Here is a 25199-nt window from a genome sequence, read left to right as displayed (position 1 = left end):
GTAAAAACTATATTAAAATTTCAACTTAAGGACCCAAAGAGCAGCGGCAGTCAAACACGCCAGCATTCACTCAGGGGGCGTGACCGGAAACAGGTTTATGTGTAAATATATATAAATAAAGCAATAAAGCTCATTCTTATTATGAATGTTACAAAATTATATTTCTGGTTACGTTAGTTTGTTTCAGTCCTTGGTTAACGACTGCAGCTAATCCATAAACCGACAGTGAACAGAATGTATTTATATCAATGTAATATGATCGTAAGATGTTGGAAATGTGGACTTTTTTTTTGGGTCTCTATTCAGTAGTTTCTCCGACTGGTGCTGTGTGACACTACACTGATTTAAGGGGGTTCTGTATGAATGTGACTTTAGTACATATTTAATGTGGCAAAAGTATTGCGGGACAGGAATAAAGAGAAGATTGAACGGTCTTTGGCACCTCAACTAACTTTCACATTATGTTCCTCTCCAATTTGTGATTTGCTTCCACAAGCAAATTGCGTTGTGTATCATATTTAATAAACCAATACAATTAAAATGTTTAAATTAACATGTATAAACACACCATTGCAATTTTGAATGCAGTAGGCTAAGGTAATTAGTGATAGTTTATTCGAAGTTTACTCAAGTGGAAGAATGTGACCAATAGACTTAGGTGTACTATGCATTATATTTTGAAAAAGTAGATTGTTAATATCAAAACCTTACATTTTCTCTGGACTCGATGATAAATACATGTCTGACCGTTGGAACGAAAAAAAAAATATGAATAAATTAGAAAATCACATTCATGACGAATTATGGTGATTTTATTGATTTATTATTTATTTATTTTTTCAAATGCTTTATTTATTTTTTTATTGTTGTTTATTTGGATCCCCATTAGCCACTACCAAGATAGTGGCTTTTCTTCTTGGGGTCCGACAAAAAAAAAAAAATAATAATAATAATAATTACATTACATTTTAATCCATAACAATAAAAAACAATACAATAAAACATACAAACCCAAAATTCATTCACAACATCAAAATCAGCAATTTACTGTGGACTTTTCTCATAAAACATAGCAGAGAAAGAATTACCCTGTCCTTCACCAGTAGCCAACCTAAAATTTTGTGCATTCTCATAATATTAACCTTTCTCTTACAATTCAGAATTAGTCTTGTAGCTCTATTCTGGACTAACTGTAATTTTTCTAATTTTTTACTTGATGCATTTGACCATACCACTGGGCAGTAGTCTGAATGAGTAAGAACCATTGTTTGCACAACTTGAGAGATGCAATACTGTGGTAAATGTTTTGCACATCTCTTAATAACTTATAGGCCTCTTCCCATAACTGTTACCATATTTTCTGTCTGTTTAACCACTTCAGCCTACTGTCTAGAATAACTCCAAGAAGTCTTACTTCCTCTACCTGTTCAATAGGCACACTCTTTACAGAAAAAAATGATTTTGGTTTAAGTTTAGAATCTGACCCAAACACAATACTTAGTTTTTGTCAAATTTAAAACCATCTTATTATTCCGTATCCACTTTACCACTAATTGTAACTCCTCATCTAAATCTACAGATAATTTATCAATTGATTGTGCTGGTAGATATAATGTTTGTTTATATATAATTAGATATAATGTAGTTTGCAAAAATCTCCTTTCATAGGTCCTTGTAGGATGTGCTTAGCTCCGGGGGGATCGTGAAGTACGCATGCTGAGCCTCTCCCGTGAGCAGGGGCGCAATGATGCAGGCCCAATCTTCTTTGGGCCACGCCTCTCTCGTAGATACGGTCTCAAACATCTGAAAGTACATTGTCACGTCATCATGGGCGGTCATCCTGGGCAGCAGCTGGGTTGCTTGGACACGGGGGTAAGGTAGCAGAGTTCGCTGGGCTGTGGTCAGGTGGAGCGCGGCCAACCCTCCTTCAGTTTCCCTCTGCCGGGCGGCCATGTGTTCCATGATTCGTTGCTGGCGGATGCTCACCTCGGTGAGATGTTTTAGCAGCTCTTCCATCATCGGGGGAGGAGCGCCACCTGGGAACCAGAGAAGACTTGTGAGGTAGAGACTGTGAGGAAAAAAAAAAAAACTAAAAAAAGAAATCCAAACCAATCCACTTGTCGCACGCGGTGAGGGGTAGGGTCGTCGGTGTTCACTTCACTGTACTGCTAGAATTCTCCACAAATGTGGCAGGGTGAAGTAGGACACGACACGAGAAGGAGGGTAAGTTCCCGAAGGGTGGATTTATTAAATGTATCCGTGAGAGAACTGGCGGTGCTGTGAGGTGGTTTGGGTGTTCTGTGCTCAGCGTCAAAGTGCTCTAGTGCAGTGTGGGTCCGGGCTCTCCTGTGGCATTGGGGCTGGTGGTCACGCGCTGCTGTCTAGGGCAGAAGGAAAAAAACAATGTTAGCCGATCCTCGTGGAGACATCTCTCACCTCTGTGCCCACTTGCAGGGTTTATATGTGCAGCGGCTGATGACATGCAGGTGTGGCCGCTCAGCCCGTGATGAGTAGGCGCAGGTGTGTCTGCACCGTTGCCAGGGCGACGCTGATGAGCAATCGGCACACGTGTAAAAAAAATAAAAAAAATTAAAAATAAATAAATATATATATATATATATATATATTTTTTTTTTTAATCAATTCCTCTGGTAGTCTATAGTATGAATAATTTTTGGGTATAATATTTCACAGATCACTGTATTTTGCTATACTCACCTACATAAATGAATTAGTGTCCTACACCCACTAGTAAAACAATATAACCAATTATATCTGATTTTTGGATTGACTGTGGATAAATTATTGTTAAAACTACAAAGTAATTCAGTCAAGAGCAGTGAGTGATTTACTTTCATTTTCATACATTTAAAGCTGCAGTCGGTAACTTTTGATGCTCTAGCGGTTAATAAACAGAACTGCTTGTGTCTTGCGGAAGAACATCGTAGCCGGAACTACTTCTCTCTGTTTATGTCTATGAAGAATCACAAAGGTACTGGGTTACTCCGCCGTGGTATCCCCGAAGCAATCTAAAATAGTCCGAATATAAACACTTATTATAGGTGCACCCTAGTGATTCAGGACAGGCTAAAAACACGGTTTGGAAAATGGATTCATGGTGTACTCGCTTATTATATACATTTTGTAAATTTTGAACACATAAAAAAGTTACGGACCGCAGCTCTGATTGGTTGTTTTCTTACCGGGAGCGTAACTGCAAATGACAATAGGAGCACTGGGAGGAGCCAGAGGAGCTTGATTTTTTTCAGATTATCTGTCTCATATTCTACTGTCAGGACATAATGACAGGTTTAACAAATATGTAAAAAATACATTTTTACAAAAGTTACCTACTGCAGCTTTAAAGACACCAACAGCAGATTTAGTAAATTAGGCGCGGTCACTTTAAGAGACAATGCATCCATTATAATAATACACATACGATTTCTTTCTCAACTCTTTATTTTCACTTAAGACATAACCACAGACTTTCGAACACACTTTCCAAGACAGGTATTTTGACATTTGGTATGTATTTATTGTCGGTACAAAAGCAAGCAGACTTTGAGACACGTCTCTGCGTGTGCCCTGAACACCAGAACACCGCAGTGCTGAACTGAGCTCTTTCGCTTTTTTTTTTTTGCTTTTTTCTGTTTGTTTAAACTGCGATTTGTATTTGTTCGTTCAGGTGCAGGAGGATGCGAATGTCCTTAACAAAAGCTCGGTTCAGTGTTGCTGTCCGTGAGACGCGGCTCTCTCGTGCGCACCGAACACAGCTCGCGAGTCACCAGCTATTCATTGGAGCTTTCCCGCATCTTGGGTTTGAATGCTTTAAACTCTTTTGAATGTTTAAATTGGCCAGCCAACTTGACGTGGTGAATGCTCGGAGCACGTTATAAAACGTATTCTTAAAATACATATTTCTGTTTTAATAAATGTTCATATTAAATCATAGCCTAACACATAAGTAGGTACAAAAATAATCAGTGATACATTTGCGACCCCATAAAAATTAGGGTCGCAATGGCATTTCAAAAGGTTGCATATGCAACCATTTTGGTCGCAGTGTAGTTCCTTGAGTGCCCTATAATGGAGTTTATGGGGACTCCAGCTAATGATCGTGACAGCATGAGTGTTAATAACCCATTTTTTAAAATGTGCCCTATGACACTGATCTTTTCAGAGTGTTGCGGTAATGAGATTTTTAAGGACACATTCAGTCACTTCGGACATTTAGACACGAGCACGCTTAGCTCCTATCCTGAGCTAGCAAGAGACGGCGACCAGACGCTAGGCCGACACCCGGACAACAACAGGCCCAGACGGAGACGCGGTAGGCGGGGAGGGGCCGAACGACGACTGCGGCGTTTGGTTAGCAGTGGAAGGTTAGCCCTCCCAGTCATACTCTTTGCTAACGTCCAGTCTCTGCTAAACAAGATGGATGAGCTTCGGGTTCGGATCTCCACTCAAAGGGACATACAGGACTGCTCCATGCTGTGCTTCTGTGAAACATGGCTGGGGAAAAGGACACCCGACGAGGCGATAACACCAGATGGCTATACGGCCTTCAGGGAGGACCGGAGCGCAGTGGATAGCGGCAAGACTCGTGGCGGAGGAACTACCGTCCTCGTCAAACAGACTTGGTGTACCGACTGTAAGCTTATTTCTAAATCTTGCTCTGAGAATGTGGAGTTTTTAACTTTGAAGCTACGGCCGTTTTACTTACCCAGAGAACTGCAATGCATTATTGTGACTGTTGTGTACATTCCCCCCTCCGCCAAAGAAGAGGCTGCACTCAGGGAGCTACATGACATGATCAACGAGCATGAAAACAAATATCCTGATGCTGCTTTTATTATTCTGGGAGATTTTAATCATTGTAATCTTAAGAAAAACATGCCAAAACTGTATCAGTTTGTGACTTTTCCAACTAGAGAAAATAAGATACTGGACCACTGTTACAGCAATATCAGAAATGCTTTTATAGCTGAACCAAAACCTCATTTCGGCAAGTCTGACCATCTGGCAATCCGGCTTAAGCCCACCTACATCAAGAGGCTTAAGGCACAGCCAGTCACAATAAAAACTGTTAACACCTGGACTGACAGTGCACAGGCTAGCCTGCAGGGTTGTTTAGAGGCCACAGACTGGAACATCTTTAAGGAGGCTACAGATGACATCCATGAATACACAGAGGCTGTGAGTGACTACATCAGCTGGTGCACATCTACATGTGCACCTCCCAGAACTGTGCGTGTGTTTCCAAACCAGAAACCTTGGTTTAATGGAAATATAAAACAAAAGATCAGGAAAAGGCAGGAAGCTTTTAAGTCAGGAGACCAAAGGGAGTACAAGAAAGCCCGGTATGAGCTACGGAAGTCCATCAGAGCTGCAAAGAGGGCGTATTCTCAAAAACTTGAAAGATTTTACCTAAGTAACAACACGCGCAGTATGTGGCAGGGAATCCAAGCAGTCACAAACTACAAGGAAATAGTACCTGCCACAGATCCCCTGGATGTCACCCTCCCAGACAGCCTTAATACCTTCTACACCAGGTTTGACAGAATGAACAAAGACACTCCTTTAAAAGCCCCCTGCAACCCCACGGACACTGTCTTTCAGGTGACACCCACACAGGTCCTGAAAGCTCTGACGCAGGTGAACCCCCACAAGGCTGTGGGACCAGACGGCGTCCCTCCCAGAGTCCTGAAGGCCTGCGCAGAACAACTCACTGGTGTGTATGTAGACATTTTTAACTTGTCTCTAAACCAAGCAGTAGTCCCCCGTATTTTTAAATCCTCCACCATTGTACCAGTTCCAAAAAAGCTAAATCCAGCCACCCTGAACGACTTCAGGCCAGTGGCACTCACGCCAGTCGCCATGAAGTGTTTGGAAAAACTGGTTCACACACATATTAATCACATGGTCCCGGACACGATCGACCCCCTCCAGTTCACCTACCGTCCCAACCGTTCAGTGGACGACGCAGTGGCCTTTGCTCTACACCATATCCTGCAACACCTGGACAACAGAGGAACATATGTCAGAACGTTGTTCCTGGATTACAGTTCGGCTTTTAACACCATCCGCCCGGGCAGGCTGACTGAGAAGCTGACAGACCTCGGCGTCCCGACTCCCACCTGTAACTGGATCCTGGATTTCCTGACTGAAAGACCACAGGTGGTGAGGATGGGAAGGAAGGTGTCTGCAGAGCTCATCATCAGCACAGGATCGCCACAAGGCTGCTGTCTCAGTCCTAAACTATTCACCCTGTATACACACGACTGTATCTCCACCCAGGACAATACCATCATCATTAAGTATGCGGATGATACCACCATTTTGGGCCTCATCAAGGGGGGGGACGAGTCGGGCTACAGGAGTTTGGTGAACGACATTCTCACATATGGTGAGGTGAACGATCTGTGCCTTAACACAGACAAGACAAGAGAAGTAATCATGGATTTCAGGAAAAACCCACCCCCCTGCAGCCCCTCATCATCAAGGGGACTGAGGTGGAGAGGGCCGACAGTTACAGATTCCTGGGACTGCAAGTAACATCAGATCTGAACTGGACTTTGAACACTGCTGCCACAGTGAAAAAAGCTCAGCAGAGACTGTATTTCATCAGGCTGCTTAGAAAAGCTGGTCTGCACTGTCGTCCTCTCACCCAGGTCTACAAAGGACTGATAGAGAGCATCCTCACCACAGGCATCACTGTATGGTATGGAAACACCACACAGACAGAGAGGAAGGCTCTGCAAAGAGTCATAAAGACTGCAGAGAGGATTATCAGAACAGAACTCCCCTCCATGGACACAATTTACACACAGCGTTGTCAGAAAAGAGCAGAGAGAATTATCAGAGACACACTACATCCAGCTCACTCCCTGCTCATTCACAAAAACTGTACATACAATCTCAGGCACAGACGAGCGGACAGCATTATCACAAACAGATCACGTTTTTATAAGAGCTTTTTCCCAGCCACAGTGAGACTCTTGGCCAAAACAAAATGAACTACTGTCTATAGGGTCTGTGTAATATGCCTGTGTATTTGATTTATTTATTTATAACGTAACTTTTGCATTATAATATTATTGTTATCTCTGGGGCCTGTGTAATATACCGGTGTATTTTTATTTAGTTATTTATAACGTAACTTATTATTGTTATCTCTGGGGCCTGTGCAAGATGCAATATACTAGTGCAATTCAGAATGAAAATCTACATTTTTATGGGTTTAGTGCAATTTACAATGTATATGTGTTATAGATACTGTAGATTTATGTTTTCCTTGTGTGTCTTTTTAAACTTGACTTGACTCTCTGAGCAACAACCGCACAAGAGTTCCTATGTGTGCAAGCACAAATGGCAAATAAAGTTCTTGAATCTTGAATCTTGAATCTCTGAGCTGAGGTGAGAACATCTCTGGCATCTTACAGTTATTGTGAAATATGATTTCTGTATAAGCTGGGACATGTTTTCTGGTCTTAATGAGTGTGTTTAGGGGCTCTGTTTGTTTCAGTGTTAGATACAGAGTGATGTATCCTGATCATTCACTACATCTGATCTCTTTTTTGTGTCACTGGCTAAATCTAAGAGCAGTTTTTGTACAGTGTGAGAAACAGCTGGTCGTGAGAGTAAATACTCATCATATCTGAAGATGTTTGAGAAAAATTATGTATTTATAGGGCTGCTTAGTGCATGTGCTAAATGATGAAGCTGACAATAACAGCTAACTGTTAATAGTAGTCAGGGCTTAATTTGTGCCGGATCCGGCACCTATGAAATCAGATCTGGCACCTTATCTGGGTGGATACCCCTCCTCACACATCAATGAAAAATATTAGCTGACATGTAGAGTGCATATATTTAATTAAAAAGCACATAATGATAATGTCAATAACGTTATCCCCTTTAAAACGTAAGATGATGATAAATAATAAAAAAAGGTGCAAGAAATATCCATGTCAGGATTTGGAGATTTGATTTCTACGGTAATAAACTTCTGTGATTGAAGGATTGATTAGATAGAACATGTTGCTAGCATGTTTCTAGCATGATAAGCATGTTGCTACCATAATTAACATCGCTAGCATGTTTCTAGCTTGAAAAACATGCTGTTAGCATTTTTTCTAGCATGATTAGCAAGTTACTAGCATGTTGCTAGCATGTTTCTAACATGATTAGAATGTTGCTAGCATGACTCGCATGTTGTTAGCATGTTTCTAGCATGACTAGCATGCGACTAACATGTTACTAGCATGTTTCTAGAATGATAAACATGATGTTAGCATGTTGTTAGCATGTTTCTAGCATGATTAGCATCATATTAGCATGTTGCTAACATGTTTCTAGCATGAGTAGCAAGTTATTAGCATTCTGTTAACATGACTAGAATGTTGTTAGTATGTTTCTAACATGATTAGCATGTCGTTAGCATGTTTCTAGCATGACTAGCATGTTGTTACCATTTTTCTAACATGACTAGCATGCGACTAGCATGTTTCTATCATAATTAGCATGTTGCTAGCATTTTTCTAGCATGATTAGCATGTTGCTAGCATAATTAACACGTCACTAGCATGTTTCTAGCATGAAAAGCATGTTGTTAACATGTCACTAGCATGGTTCTATTATGATTAACATACTGTTGTTAACATTTTGCTAACATATTTCTAGCATGATTAGCAAGTTACTAGCATGATGTTAACATCACTAGCATTTTGCTATCATGTTTCTAGCATGACTAGCATGCGACTAGCATGTTTCTAGCATGATTACCATTTTGCTAGCATATTTCTATCATGACTACCATGCTGGTAGCATGTTGGTAGCATGTTTCTAGCATGATTGGCAAGTTACTAACATGTTAACATGATTAGCATGTTGCTAGTATATTTCTAGCCTAATTAACATGCAACTAGCATGTTGCTTGCATGATTAGCATGTTTCTAGCATGATTAACATGCCGCTAGCATGTTTCTAGCATGATTAACATGTTGTTAACATAATTAGCATGTTGCTAGCATGTTTCTAGCATTACTAGCATGTTGTTAGAATATTTCTAGCAAGATAAGCATGTTGCTAGCATGTTTCTAGCATTACTAGCATGTGACTTGCATGTTACTAGCGTGTTTCTAGCATGATTAACATTTTGCTAGAATGTTACTAGCATGATGTTAACATGACTAGCATGTTGCTAGTATATTTCTAGCCTGATTAACATGTGAATAACATGTTGCTTGCATTATTAACATGTTTCTAGCATGATTAACATGTCGCTAGCATGTTGCTTGCATGATTAGCATGTTGCTAGCATGTTTCTAGCCTGATCAGCATGTCGTTAGTATGTTTCTAGCATTATTAACATGTTGCTAGCATGTTGATAACATGATTAGCATGTTGTTATAATGTTTCTAGCATGATTAACATGTTTTGCTAGCATGTCGTTAGTATGTTCCTAGCATTATTAGCATGTTGCTAGCATGTTGATAACATGATTAGCATGTTGTTATAATGTTTCTAGCATGATTAACATGTTTTGCTAGCATGTCGTTAGTATGTTCCTAGCATTATTAGCATGTTGCTAGCATGTTGATAACATGATTAGCATGTTTCTAGCATGATGAACATGTTGATAGCATGTTTCTAGCATGGTTAGCATGTTGTAAGCATGGTGTTAGCATGTTGCTAACATGTTTCTAACATGATTTGCATGCTGCTAGCATGTTGCTAGCATGATTAGGATGTTGCTAGCATGTGTCTAGCATGATTAGCATGCAACTAGCATTTTGTTTGCATTATTAGTATGTTTCTATCATGTTTCTAGCATGATTAGCGTGTCACTAGCATGTTTCTAGCATTCGACTAGCATGTTTCTAACATTATTAGCATTTTTCTAAGAAAGATAGATAGAAACATACAGATAGAAAAAAGTCAGATAGATAGACCAATAGAAAGAAAGAATGAAAGCAAGAAAATATTTGAAGATAGATAGATAGACAGACAGACAGACATACATAGAATGGTAGTTTAATTGAGTCTAGGGCTTCAGGGAGTTTAGATTTGAATTTTTGGCTTGTGCACTAATGCCCCACTGTAGTCTTGGCTCAATTTGAGCACTCTGCGATGTAAGTCTATAGGGTTTTTATTATTTTTAATATTAATTTTTAAGAAAACTGAAAGTCAAATCAGTCTGAAAGTCTGACCAGAGTTTGGAGTTTGTAGAGTGAAAGCTCTAGGAGGAGTTAGAGTTGCACAATTTTGGGTCAGAAGAATAAGAAGAACTAGAAAAAAAGTTTGTTGAGAAAGTTAGAAGTTTAAAGAAGTTAGAAGTTTAAAGTAGTTCAAAGTTAGATTGATATTAGTTGAAAGAAAGGTATATTAGTTAGAAAGAATGATAGATTCGTTTGAAAGAATGATAGATTAGTTTGAAAGAAAGTGATAGATTGGTTCAAAATAAAGAATGATAAATTAGTTTGAAAGAATGATAGAGTGAATACTCATGATCTCTCTCTCTCTCTCTCTCTCTCTCTCTCTCTCTCTCGAAAATGAATACTTGATGAACTCCACTGTTCTGGAGAATGAACTATTGAAGTGCATATCTTTAAACTGCAAGCTTGTTTTCAGAAAGCCAGTGCTTTTATCCACAGTGGAGAGAGCGCTTGCACGTGATTTATAAATTGACAAAAACTAGTAAACATTTATCAGATAATTCTGTACTGCGCTCCTGTGAAGCTCTGTTTTCGAGGATTACGTGTCTTTATATCAGTCAAGTGAAAACAGTTGTTTTCCTCTGCGGCCAGATTCAACCTAGTTGTAGCCTTTAGATTATACTCTATTCATTATTTTTTAGAAACCTTGCACTTTTTCACTCCATTTTAAAAGATGTTCTTGTATTTAAATTAAGTGAGGTCCACTGCTGCGTATCAACACAGAAACAGCTCGATACCGTATTGTGAAATATCTATGGATACATCATCATGTCAAACACAGCTCTACTCGGTACCTCCAAGAAAATGACCATCTTCCTCCTCCTTCATACCCACAGATTTTCACATATGACATCCCATATAGCACTGCATTTCAGCTAAAACATTATACAATTACATCCCTTTTTGTTGAATTATGTACACAAGAATATTAATGGAAACGGTCTCAAATTAATGAAGTGTTTGGTTCTTGATTGTGTATTTTCAGGTTCTGGTTCTTTAATGAAGAAACAAGGATGTCTGCAGTCAGATTCCTGCTGAAGCTCTGTGTTGCTGCAGGAGAAACTGATGAAGAAACAAGATTCTTGACTCTGCTGTCATCTGTGTGCAGCTACAAAACCTTCCCTTTTGATGATAATTATCATGATGCTTATGTTCAGAGTGATTTCCTGCTGGATCTGTGCTCACATGTGAAGAACTATGAGACTCAAACAGGCAGGAGTTTTCTTCCAGCATTACAGTCAGTTTTCCAGTTACGTGATGTCTGGATCATAGATCTCTCAGAGAGAAAGAGCTCAGTCCTCCTGGAAGTGTTGAAGCTCCAGACAGAGAAAAAACCAGTCGAGCTGAGTGGATGTTCAGATGAAGAGATTGATGTGAAGAGTCTCCTTCAGTGTCTGCCACACGTCTCAAAGCTGAGGTGAGAACATCTCTGGCATCTTACAGTTATTGTGAAATATGATTTCTGTATAAGCTGGGACATGTTTTCTGGTCTTAATGAGTGTCTTTAGGGGCTCTGTTTGTTTCAGTGTTAGATACAGAGTGATGTATCCTGATCATTCACTACATCTGATCTCTTTTTGTGTCACCGGCCAAATCTAAGAGCAGTTTTTGTTCAGGGTGAGAAACAGCTGGCTGTGAGAGTGAGAGCTCCTCTCTCTCTCTCTCTCTCTCACTGTGAGTGAGTGGGCGGAGTTTGCTGTGAGAGCACTGCTGTTGTGAGTGCCTGAGTACGGGTCGAGTGCGTTTGGACTCTGTGAGTATGAGTGAATCTACTGTATTTTCCTCACTATAAGGCACACTTAAAAGCCTTTAATTTTCCCAAAAAACGACAGTGCGCCTTATAATCCGGAGCGCCTTATATATGGATCAAGGCACTCTGTCTAAATGTTGACATTCCCTTTATCACATCTCCATTTAGTGGATGCATAACGCAAACCCAGTCAAACCTTTGACTTCAGTATCTTCTATTCTATGCACCTTATCTTCTATTCGGTGGGCCCTATATATGAAAACAATTCTAAAATAGGCCATTCATTGAAAGAGAAAGAGAAGAGGTGCGTCTTATAATCTGGTGCACCATATAGCGTGGAAAGTATGGTAATTTTCCTTCTTTCTGGCTTTTTTCTGGTCTTTCTTTTGATTATTGTTTTGGTGCGGTCTGGGGGGTTTGTTTCAGTTTTTTTGGGCCACGTGCCACCTTACCGGGAGCACGACGGCCCCACACTCATGGTGTTGTTTGGGTTCATTGACCCAGTGTCATGGAGTAAAAGTGGCGTCCGCGGTTAGTGTAGAGAAATGATTTCTTGCAGTGGGAGAGGTAGTTGGGCATGAAAACATAATGTCTGCCTCAAGGATGATGCCGTTTTTAAGTGATGAGATACTAGCTAAGGCTTTGTCTCGGCATGGAAAACTTGTCTCTCCCATTAAAAATATCCTTATCGGTAGTGGATAGCCTATATTGAAGGATGCAGGGCCGGTTGATGAGGCTCCGGGTGGGTCAGGGACAGGGTGACACGTCTCAGAGGCTAGAAGTGATGTTGTTCCTGTGATTGCTGTAACTGAAGAATCTGCGCTTGAAAGTATAGTTTCTGGTGTTACATTAGATGTATCTAATGTTCAGGCGGGGGGAGCCGTTACTGAGCTGGAGAAGCATTTAAACGATGCTCTCGATGTTGAGCTGCAGCCTACTGTGGAAAGCAGAGGTGACATCATTCCAATGGAAACAGTGCAGGCAGATTTTAAAGTCATTATACAAGTGAGTTGTATAATGACACGGAAGGTGATGGTACATCATATGATTCGAGTGCTTGTCTTTCTCAGAGTGATTTTTCTGGTCATTATGAGGTTGATGATATTAACCCCTTTACGTGCAAACATCGCCGACGGCCCCAGTTTAATATTGTTTCACTTTCACAGCACGTTAAACATCACTGTCTCTCTTGATCTGGACAAACTGTGCATCAATTGAAAGTTTAAAGACTCCAGCTTTGATATTTGACCAATGTTTTGATAAAACGTTGCAGTGACAGATATTTAGTGATTTATGTCAGGAGTGCAAAATAATAAATCCGTATTGTGCCACATTTTGAATTGATATTCACCACTCATTCATATTCAGTCACGTCAGCAGCGGTTTATTTGTGTTCAGACTTTATTTTTATTTGAACAGGGTCAACAAGGATTTATAGACCGAAGATGCATATCTGCGGAGATATATGGATATATTTACTGATGTTTTCTTCAGACAGAATCGTCATTTTTTTTTATTCATATTCCACTGATTTGCGTGATCTGATGATAAACAGCCTCTCCCAGTGATCTGTGTGTGTGCACAGTGCTGTGTGCCCATGCTGTGTGTCAGACAAACTCTGGTTGGTCCTTCACCTTGTCAATCTTTAGAGTGTCATAACCGGACACCGCCCCATCGTGTCACATGCTTCCTGTACACTTCCTGGTAGTTATCTGGCCAAAACAACAGTGATACACCTCTGTACTAGTGTTGTCACGATAACAAAATTATTGTTTCAATATCGATACCTAGTCAAGAATTGCGATTTCGATACTTTTCCTGAAAAGGGAAAATACACTCTCAAATAGCATTGCTGTGCTTTATTTTGAAACCGGGACAACATTCTAATCATATAACACACTAATAAATGAACATATGAACATATTAAACATTTGAACAAAATGTGAAATATCAAAATATAAAAAAAAAAATTAGAGTAATGACATTCAAGGTAAAGAAATAATAAATTTAGCAGCATTATCTCAGTTATCATAAGAAACATAAGAGTAATAAATATATCTTGTCTCTGAACTTTTAATAAAAATATGAACAGCGATTATATTAAACAATGTTTCTGAACTCCGAAGATTAAATGTCAAAAGATAAATGATATCAATTTAAGCAATGGCATTCAAGTTTAAAAAAAAAAAGCTAATAAAATTTAGCAGCAATATCTCAGAAATTATAACTTATTCTGTCAGTTGTGCAACCTTTTCTTTCAGAGGAGAAAACTCAGCCAGTGAGCTTTAATGAGCGTCATCTTTATTGAGCGTCATCTTTTTCTACCAGTCGTGGTCCGGCGGCCACAGTATCACTTGTGCTCGCACATGCAGCCTAGTGATGCGCGGGTTGGGTTTTTTTTTCAACCCGCGGGTCCCGCTTTTAGGAAATTATATGGGGGGCCAGTTCTCCTCTGACCAGACGAAACCAGTAGTTCAATTCCAGGCTGCAGCAAAGTCAGATTGTGCAGAAGAATCATCTGTTTCCTGTGGTCTTGTCCTGGTGGTCCTCTGAGACAAGGTCTTTACAGGGGATCTGTATCTGGGGCTCTAGTTGTCCTGGTCTCCGCTGTCTTTCAGGGCAGTAGAGGTCCTTTCTAGGTGCTGATCCACCATCTGGTCTGGATACGTACTGGATCCGGGCGACTGCAGTGACCCTCTGATCTGGACACAGACTGGATCTGGTGGCTACGGTGACCTCAGAACAAGAGAGAAACAGACAAATATTAGCGTAGATGCCATTCTTCTAATGATGTAGAAAGTACGGTGTTATTAGGCCATGACTGGGGAAGTTGTGGCCTAATGGTTAGAGGGTTGGACTCCCAATCGAAGGGTTGTGAGTTCTAGTCTCGGGCCGGACGGAATTTTGGGTGGGGGTAGTGCATGAACAGCTCTCTCTCCACCTTCAATACCACGACTTAGGTGCCCTTGAGCAAGACATCGACCCCCAACTGCTCCCCGGGCGCCGCAGCATAAATGATGCCGACTGCTCCGGGTGTGTGCTCACAGTGTGTGTGTGTGTGTGTGTTCACTGCTCTGTGTGTGTGCATTTCGGATGGGTTAAATGCAGAGCACAAATTCTGAGTATGGGTCACCATACTTGGCTGAATGTCACTTCACTTTTTTTTTTTTTTTTTTTTTTTTTTTTTTTTATGTGTTTCCGGTTCCAGATTACCTAATTAATGCAGCCTAAAAATCCTTTAACGGATTTGGATATTAAAAACATATTAGTATGTTATGTGTATGCCAGGTTAAAGAGATGGGTCTTTAATCTAGATTTAAACTGCAAGAGTGTGTTAGGTAGGTTATTCCAGAGTTTAGGCCCCAAATAGGAAAAGGATCTGCCGCCCGCAGTTGATTTTGATATTCTAGGTATTATCAAATTGCCTGAGTTTTCAGAACATAGCAGAAGTAGAGGAGTATAATGTAAAAGGAGCTCATTCAAATACTGAGGTGCTAAACCATTCAGGGCTTTATAAGTAATAAGCAATATTTTAAAATCTATACGATGTTTGATAGGGAGCCAGTGCAGTGTGGACAGGACCGGGCTAATATGGTCATACTTCCTGGTTCTAGTAAGAACTCTTGCTGCTGCATTTTGGACTAGCTGTAGTTTGTTTACCAAGCATGCAGAACAACCACCCAATAAAGCATTACAATAGTCTAACCTTGACTATAACTGAATATGGGCATGTCAATCTGTTCAGGTTCAGAGTCTCATCTAACATGTGAAGTTTGGGGCAGATTGGACATTGTATGTCTGAGTTACAGCAACTTCATTTTTCATGGCGAATCATCAAAATTCGCCAGGCCGGCACGGACACGCCCTTCAATGAAAACTCAAGATCTTTGCATTTTAACATCACAAAGGCCTTTAGATTAGGTATACCAAATTTGGTGTTGATCTGAATGAATCTCTAGGAGGAGTTTGTTAAAATACAACTTGTGGAAATGAAAAAAATTACAGAAAATTTGCTCATAATATTAAAAATAACTGACTTCCTGTTGGGTTTAGAATTTTGCTCCAAGAGTCTTTTTTGTAGGTATTGGTGTGTTACATGTGTGTGCCAATTTTCGTGCATGTACCTGAAACATAGCTGGAAGGCTGTTGATTTTTTTAGTATAGGTGACGCTGTCGAGCCATTTTGATACACCCTCTTCAAAACTGAATGCCCTATTCAGATTATAATGTTTCATTGAAGCGCGCGGCTTGAATACGCCCACATAACAGAAGACAAAGCAGAGAGACTCTTCTTCAAGATTTTTTATTTTACTGTTTGCTTCGCGATGAGAGGAATAAGACATAATTCACCCCAAAAAGATGTGATGTGGTTGAGGATTTGAGATTTGGATTTCCTCAGAAAAAAAGAATGAAGCAGTTTATTCAGCAGAGATCATAAACATGAGGAAGTCTCTTTTTATTTATTTATATACTTGTACTAGTTTTCACATAACGTGTAAACATTTTACTAGTTAGGCTTTTTCCAAATACTTTTTCCAAACTATAATTCCTAACTAAATGTATAATCAAGTGAAATATTATGAAGTTTCAATAACAATATACAATAAAATACCATTCAGAAGCTTGATGTAAATAATATAAATGTAACAAATAAATGTAACTGTAACAAATGTAACAAACAATGCTGTTCTTCCAAATTATCCCCCTTAAAAAATAATTATAATGTAATTATAACCATAAATGTTATTTTTTATTTATTTATTTATTTAACAAAAAAATTGTGTGTAGAAAATAAGATTGTTAAAAGGATTTCTGAAGAATTGTGTGAATGGAGTAATGATGCAAAAAAAAATAATTAAAAAAATCAGTTTGAAAGTCAGCTGTGATTGTTCCTAATAAACTGTTTAAATGCACTCCCAAGTGGATATTAAATTATGATGTGGGATAATTAAATATATTCTAAAAAATCTACAAACAAAAAAAATTAACTAAAAAATTATATAGATTTATTTTGTCCTCACATTCTTTCTTGTAACCCTTCCCTCTCAGACACACAGCTGACTGAAAGGCTCATTATGCAGGGCTTTGTCTTCTCCGGTGTAAATAACAATGATATTCATGGTAGTTGACGCCTACTCACATATGACTTTTACCAACAAAAAGTGTCTTAGAAAATTTTATTCAATATATTGTTTCCTGTGAGTGAGTAAATAAGATGATTTTCACATAATTTAGAAAGAAAAATTCTAGAAATCTAAAAATTCTACAAGCTCCAGTTCTCAAAAGTCCCGGGAACCAATGTTCTGTATGTGTTTTATGGCCTTATTCAAGTGATTTAACATTTTTAGTTTTTCACTAACCATGCATATTTTTTTTTTCTCAAAAATACAATCATGTACATACCTGCTGCTCATATATTATTATAGCCCAGTTTGTGCTGATTATAGTGAGATTAGACTTTTGCCATTTAGATGTGTATAAGAAACTGAAAAAAGCACAAATGTCAGGGCATGACAGAACTTCTCCAGGCCCCACAAATACCCTTTACTCCAGAGGGTTAAAGAACTGAAGACCAGTGGCTTTACTGTGCACGGATTACAAAATTCTAGTGAAATGTCTTGCAAATAGATTATTTTTTTTTTAGAGTATTCATTTCAAACATATTGTGTGCCAAAAAGAACAATAATGGACAATCTTTTTCTTGAGCGTGATGTAATGAATTTAGCAAATGCTGGCAATGAGGATGTGGGTTTTCTGTTCGTAGTTGTAATAAAATAAAGGTTTGTTAAGCCTCCCTCTCTATCTCTCTCTCCCCCTGTTGCATGCTGGGAACGAGTGAACGGAGTTTGGCGTGGGTGAGAGTTGTTGTGGTTGATTGTAACTTTTCTCTTCTTTTTTTCTCTTTCTTGAATTGTGTTTGGTAAAGCAGTATTTTTTTTTTTCCTCGGCTGACGCCGGTCAGCAAGTGGGGAAAATGGGGACAAATGTGGGTGATTTTTCACAACTGACTATTAGACATGGCTGTAACTGTATGCCTGATGCATCTGTGTCGGTAGAAGATTGTTTAGTGGCCGTGAGTGCTGCTGTTGGCGGTGTAAATACCAGATCCGCGTCTCGTATGAACAAGGCCATAGTTATTTTTTTGAGTCAAAGTCAAATGGCAAATGATTTAATTGAGAACGGATTAACGATCAATGAAATGTTTGTGCCTGTTTTGCCTCTGTCGAGTCCATCAAAGAAGATTGTCTTGTCAAATGTACCTCATTTGTTAAAAATGAGAAATTGGAAGAAATACTCGTGAGATATGGTAAATTAGTGAGTCCCATTAAGATGATTACGCTCGGATGCAAAAATCCCGAACTCAAACATGTAATGTCTTTTCGGCGCCAGGTTTTCATGATTCTCAGTTCTCACAGTGATCCTTTGAACCTGTCTGTCAAATTAACTATCGAGGGGAAGGATTATACTATTTTTATTAGCTCGGAGTCCATGAAATGTTTTATTTGCGGGGATTTTGGTCACGTCCGGCAGACTTGCCCGAATCGTCATGTAAATAATGGCGCTAATGGAGATTTGACTGTTAATGTGGAAAATGACAGGGCGAGACAGGGTACTTCTGATGTAACTGTGGACGCTGTGTCGTTACAACCTCCACAGGCCAGAGCAGAATCCATGCCGATTAGTTTGCCTGAACTACGCGAGGGAAGATCCCTGTTGGGTGATTCCAGCAACAGCGAAGTGCAGATAGCTGAGACAGCGGCCGATCAAAATGACGTAATCACGTATCCAGAGTTGAGTTCGGAGCAGGTGAATGCGAAAGAGGCGCGTGAGGCCGAATCACCGGGGAATGAGGAACAAATATCTGAGGTAGACCTATGTAATGCTAAAATAAGTACTGATGAATCGATCGATCAGAGTCAAGGAGCGAGTGTTTCACAAGAGGTAATGGATTTAAGTCTACACACGGAGGATTTCGATAATGATGACGAGGAAATATATGATGAGAATGACGTGATGGACTCGGAAAATACTTCTGAAGGTAAGACTAAGTTGTATTCATTACAGCAGATTAATGCTTTCCTTGACAATACAAAAGGGCTTCGTAAGATCAGTATTGAGTCATACTTTCCAGATTTAAAACTGTTTCTCAGTTCTTGTACCATAGCTATGCGAAAGACAAACTTTGATGAGCTTGATAGACCAAAACGGTACCGCCTTAAAAAGATTCTTTGTAATGTAAGAAGTATATTGATTTTGCAAGGTAAAAAGTGAGATGGTTTGGATGCATTTTTATGTTTGCTTTCTTCTTCTTTTCATGACATCCTTGAGATTTGGTTCTTTAAATATTAATGGGTGTTGTGATGCTGTTAAAAGGTTTAGTCTTTTTGAATATATTATGATTAAGAGGGCAAGTATAGTTTTTCTTCAAGAAACTCATACAGATTCAAATAATCAAGTACAGTGGTTGAGTGAATGGAAGGGGCAGGCTATACTAAGTCATGGTTCTAGTGTTAGTGCAGGGGTTGCTGTTCTCTTTGGATCAGAATATAAGCAACAACCTGTTAGTGTTTTTGAATTGGTTCCTGGTCGAATGTTGCGTGTTGATGTAACGATTCATGGACTACATTTTTCGTTATTTAATGTGTACGCCCCAAATATTGGTTCAGAGCGAACTCTCTTCTTTAGAATACTAAAGACTGCTCTTAGTGATGTATCGCATGATAAAATTGTTGTTCTGGCTGGGGATTTTAATTGTACTATAAACCACACTTTAGATAGGAACCATGAGGAACCACATAGCCAGTCGTCAGATGAACTTAAAAATGTGATAAATTATCATTGTCTTGTGGATGTGTGGAGAGAAGCTTTCCCTCTGACTAAACAATATACCTGGATGAAAGTAAACTCTAATATGATATCTGGAGCCCGACTTGATAGGATTTATGTGCAGAAAAGCGTTAGGTGTAAATTTTATAATAGCTGTATTTTTCCCACTGCTCTATCTGATCATCATTATACGTCTGTTGAAGTTTCTGTCGCACAGAGCACTTTTACGCACTCTTTTTGGAAATTTAATATTAGACTGTTACAAGATCACAATTTTGTGCACTCTTTCACCCTTTTCTGGGAAACCTGGAGAGAGACAAAAATGCTATACAAGTCCCTAAGTCAGTGGTGGGATATTGGCAAAATACAAATTAAACTTTTTTGTCAGAGTTACACCGCTTATAACAAAGGTATTTTGGAAAGTACATTGAAAAAGCTTGAACAAGATATTCTTTACACTGAGGATAAAATGGATGAGGTGGACACTGCCGAACAACTTGAAAGGAATAAATTTTTCTTACGGAATCTTTTGGAAGAAAGGGCCCAAGAGACACTTATCCGTGCCAGGTTTACCTCCTTTAATAACATGGATGCGCCGACATCTACATTTTTTAGTCTGGAGAAAAAAACTGTGAATAAGAAGACTTTGTCATTTGAAACTTCCAGGAGGAGGAGAAGTGACTGACGATCGTGGAATAATGTCCTATGCTTTATCTTTTTATGAGAATCTATATAAGGCGGAACCCTGTGAAGATGAAATGGCTGACATGCTTCTTCAAGATTTACCTCAACTTGCGGAAGAAGAGAAATCTAGACTTGATCAGCCTTTGACTTTTGATGAGATGACAGTAGCTGTTCATAAACTTTCTTCAGGAAAAGTACCAGGATTGGATGGACTAAATGCAGAATTTTATAAACAGTTTTGGCCGGTGATTGGAAGGGACTTGTTTTCTGTCTTCTTGGAGTGTCTGGAAAGAGGAACATTGACTGTGAGCCTTCGGAGGGCTGTGATAACTTTATTACCTAAGAAGGGGGATCTTGGAGACATCAAAAATTGGCGTCCTGTGTCATTGCTCGGAGCTGATTACAAGATCTTTTCCAAAGCTTTAACTAATAGACTTAAACGTTGCATATCTTCAGTGATTCATGAAGATCAATCTTACTGTATCCCAGATCGGTCCATTTTTAACAATCTTTTTCTGGTTCGAGACCTGATTTCCTTTGCCAAGGTGTATAAACTTGATGTAGGTTTTGTTTCTTTGGACCAGGAGAAAGCCTTCGATCGAATTGATCATGGCTTTCTTTTTAAATGTTTTGATGCTTTTGGTTTTGGTCCATCATTTATTTTTCTATGTTAAGCTGTTGTACACGGATGTATATAGTTTATTGAAAATAAATGGCACTCTATCGAGACCATTTTTAGTTGGCAGGGGTATACGACAAGGCTGCGGTCTCTCAGGTATTTTATACACGATTGCTATTGAACCACTCATGGCAGTTCTGAGACATCAGTTAAGTGGGATTTCCACAGTGTGCTCTTCTGGCACAGATTTTGCAACAGTTAAATTAAGCGCATATGCTGATGATGTTACTTTAGTAATAAGATCAAATGAAGATGTTAAGAAAATGATATCATCACTGAATATCTATCAGAGGGCCTCTTCTTCAAGAATAAATTGGCATAAGAGTGGAACTTTTTTGCTGGGCAAATGGGAAAACGGAGGTCCGCCAGTACTTCCTCAGCACTGTTCTTGGAGCCTAGAAGGGTTTAAAATGCTTGGGGTTTTCTTGGGGAAAGAGCGTTATATGGAGAAGAATTGGGAAGGTCTAATTGATAAAGTGTCTGGCCGTTTACACAAGTGGAGGTGGATTCTCCCTCAACTATCTTATAGGGGTAGAGTGCTTATTATTAATAATTTGGCAGCATCTATGCTGTGGCATAGGTTAAATGTACTCGATCCACCAAAAATCCTATTACAACATCTGCAGAAGATTTTAGTAAATTTTTTTGGGGACGGCCATCATTGGCTTCCCCCTGCAATTCTTTACTTGCCAGTTAATGAAGGAGGTCAGGGGATGATCGATTTGGCAGGCAAAGTGAAAGCTATGAGGCTGAAAGTTGCTCAGACTTTACTTTATGTTAGGGAGCTTTCCACACCGTGGGTGTCATTTGGCTTGGCTTTGCTTAGAACTTTTGGTGGTTTTTCCCTTGACAAACAATTGTTTTTGATGTTCCAGTCTAGTTGGAGTTTTAAACCTGTTGTGAAATTCTATGCTTCCGTTTTAAATTCCTGGACTGTTCTTAAGGGATTTAGACGAGAGAATCACCATTTTGGCCTGAATGAACCACTGTTTTATAACCCCTATCTTAATGGCAATGTTTGCACGTCTAACATCATTGTTAAAACATTTATGGAAAAGGGTTTGACAAAAGTTGCACATCTGATCGATATTGATTCCAGAAAATGGAGACCAACAATGGAAATTTGTGAACAAGTGGGATTCAGGTCTGTGAGGATGGTAGAACATTTCATATGCAGTCTGAAAGCTGTTTTTCCTTCTCAATTCCAACATTTTGTCAATTGTCTTCTGTCAGGTGAATTGATGCAATGTTCCTTCCCTAAGTTATTTGTGTCCCCAAAGGGTTGCACAGATGGTGACCAAGAGGGGAAGTTGTTGAAGTTCAAGGGGCTACAAGAGATTGATTTTCAAGCTGCTGGAAAAACAGAGTTTTATCAGATGTGTGTAAAGGCTGATCATTTTGAAGATATTAATCGTAGATGTGATACAAAGTGGAAGGAACATCTAATGGTTTCTGATGATCTTTCTCCTTCTTAGAGGTTACTGTATAAAGGTCCACTCCCAAAACGCTCTGGGGATTTGCAGTGGAGAATATTGCACTGTGTGTTACCTACAAATAGCTTTGTCTCTAAGTTCAATATGTCTGTTTCATCACCTTGTCTTTTTTGTACTAAACCAGAGACTGTGTTTCATGTTTTTGCTGAATGTTCCAGGCTAGTACCACTATTTAAAGTATTGGAAAGAATACTCAGGAATTTAGGTTTCTGTTTTAATAAGATATTTTTTATTTATGGCTGCAAGTATTCAAAAACACACAAAGAACAGTGTATTTTGGCAAATTTTATAGTTGGACAAGCTAAATTAGCCATTTGGAAGACATGTAGAATGGCAATTGAGGGGAAAAACGTAAATGCACTGCTGATTTTTACTGCTTTGGTTGAATCAAGGATCAGGGTGGAACATAAATATTATCAAAGTACAAAGAATGTACTTGCATTTGAGTTTAAATGGTGTGTAAATGGTGCTATATTGTCAATATGTGAAGATGAGACTATAGTGTTTAACTGGTAATATTTGTTTGTTTACTTATTTTTGTATGTATTTAATATTTATTTATTTATCATATACATTTATATATTTTATATGGTTTTTGGTTTTGTCTCTGCATATATGCATGTTGTGTCAGTATGTCTGAATGAGTAGAACATATTTTATCATAGTAGTTTAGGAAATGTTTAAATAAAGAGTTGTAAAAGTCAAAGTCTCTCTCTCTCTCTCTCTCTCTCTCTCTCTCTTTCTCTCTTAAATAAAAACTTGATGAATTCCACTTTTCTGGGTATTGTTGAATTATTTATGTGTCTGATGTGAAGTAGTGTATTATGTGATGCAAGTTGTCTCAAATTAATGAAGTGTTTGTTTCTTGATTGTGTATAATCAGGTTCTGGGACATTGATGATGAAGAAAGAAGGATGTCTGCAGTCAGATTCCTGCTGAAGCTCTGTGTTGCTGCAGGAGAAACTGATGAAGAAACAAGATTCTTGACTCTGCTCTCATCTGTGTGCAGCTACAAAACCTTCCCTTTTGATGAAGAGGATTATAATTATTATGATTATGATCATGCTGATGTTCAGAGTGATTTCCTGCTGGATCTGTGCTCACATGTGAAGAACTATGAGACTCAAACAGGCAGGAGTTTTCTCCCAGCATTACAGTCAGTTTTCCAGTTACGTGATGATGTCTGGAGGATAGATCTCTCAGAGAGAAAGTGCTCTGTCCTCCTGGAAGTGCTGAAGCTCCAGACAGAGAAGAAAACAGTAAAGCTGAAAAGATTGTCAGAGAAAGAGAGTGATGTGAAGAGTTTCCTTCAGTGTCTGCCACACATCTCAGAGCTGAGGTGAGAACATCTCTGGCATCTTACAGTTATTGTGAAATATGATTTCTGTATATGCTGGGACATGTTTTCTGGTCTTAATGAGTGTCTTTAGGGGCTCTGTTTGTTTAAGTGTTAGCTACAGAGTGATGTATTCTGATCATTCACTACATCAGTTTCTGTGCAGAGTGAGATATAGCTGGCCATGAGAGTGAATACTCATCATCTCTCTCTCTCTCTCTCTCTCTCTCTCTCTCTCTCTCTCTCTCTCTCTCTCTCTCTCTTTCTCTCACACTTCCGGTGTGACTGTTGCGCGAGGGTGTGGGTGCGTGGAGCAGAGCGGTTTGCGTGAGAAAATTGTGGAAGGAGCCGTTTGTTGGGAGTGAAAGTGTCTCCTTGGTTGAGTGAGATTTCTTTATTTCTTTATTTATTTTCTTCTTTTCACTTATTGATAGGTATTAGGGTTAGGTTTTTTTTTTTTTTTTTTTCTCCCCCTGACTTCGGTCAGAGAGGGAGGATTGTGGGGCCAGATATGGCGGATCTCTCACAGTTAACCATCAAACATGGTTGCAAGTGTATGCCTGAGGCCGCGGTGTCAGTGGAGGATTGTCTGATAGCTGTGAGTGCAGCGATCGGTGGCGCAAATATCAAATCTGCCTCCCGTATGAACAAAGCAATTGTGTTTTTTCTCAGTGAAAGCCACATGGTGAACGATTTGGTTGAAACAGGGTTGATAATCAAAGACATCTTTGTGCCTGTTTTGCCTTTGTCAAGCCCAGCCAAGAAGGTCATTTTATCAAACGTACCACCGTTTGTAAAAAATGAAAAACTAGAGCAAATACTCCAGAGGTATGGAAAGATAGTAAGTCCAATTAAAATGATTCCTCTTGGATGTAAAAGTCCGGAGATTAGACACGTCATGTCGTTTCGACGTCAGGCTTTAATGATTCTGAATTCTCAGAGTGATCCATTAAATCTGTCAGCGAAGTTGAGTATTGAGGGAAAGGATTACACTGTATTTATAAGTTCAGAGTCAATGAAGTGCTTTTTTTGCGGTGATTTTGGACATGTCAGACAAACTTGCCCGAAGCGAGATAAACCGGTTCCGGCTTTGGAGAACATTGAGAGGGCGGCCGGCGCGGATGATGCTGCGACCGCTGGGGCGTCAGAACCGCAGCCGGACGGAGCGATCTCTGCGCCCGGTGATCTGCCCGAGGGGACTGGGGTGCTG

The 25199-nt window shown here is 39.4% G+C and overlaps 1 protein-coding gene across 1 annotated transcript; it reads left to right on the top strand.

Annotated features, from left to right (window-relative positions):
* Positions 1-11209: 11209 nt before the first annotated feature.
* Positions 11210-24171, top strand: LOC128030954 (uncharacterized). The gene is made up of 2 exons (XM_052619058.1): positions 11210-11637; positions 23537-24171. Exons 1-2 carry the CDS (start codon positions 11234-11236, stop codon positions 23994-23996), a joined length of 864 nt encoding a protein of 287 aa, XP_052475018.1. The 5' UTR covers positions 11210-11233; the 3' UTR covers positions 23997-24171.
* The last annotated feature ends 1028 nt before the right edge of the window (positions 24172-25199 follow it).

Source organism: Carassius gibelio, chromosome A16 (assembly GCF_023724105.1).
Source record: "Carassius gibelio isolate Cgi1373 ecotype wild population from Czech Republic chromosome A16, carGib1.2-hapl.c, whole genome shotgun sequence".
Taxonomy (NCBI): domain Eukaryota; kingdom Metazoa; phylum Chordata; class Actinopteri; order Cypriniformes; family Cyprinidae; genus Carassius; species Carassius gibelio.
Note: the sequence above shows the minus strand (reverse complement) of the source record. Positions and strands in the feature narration are given on the sequence as shown.

Bases quoted from the DNA above. Each gene is read 5' to 3' on its own strand.
- LOC128030954 (XM_052619058.1), top strand. From the start codon at position 11,234: ATGTCTGCAGTCAGATTCCTGCTGAAGCTCTGTGTTGCTGCAGGAGAA. The intron at 11,638-23,536 runs GTGAGAACATCT...GTGTATAATCAG, and splicing joins CCACACGTCTCAAAGCTGAG to GTTCTGGGACATTGATGATG.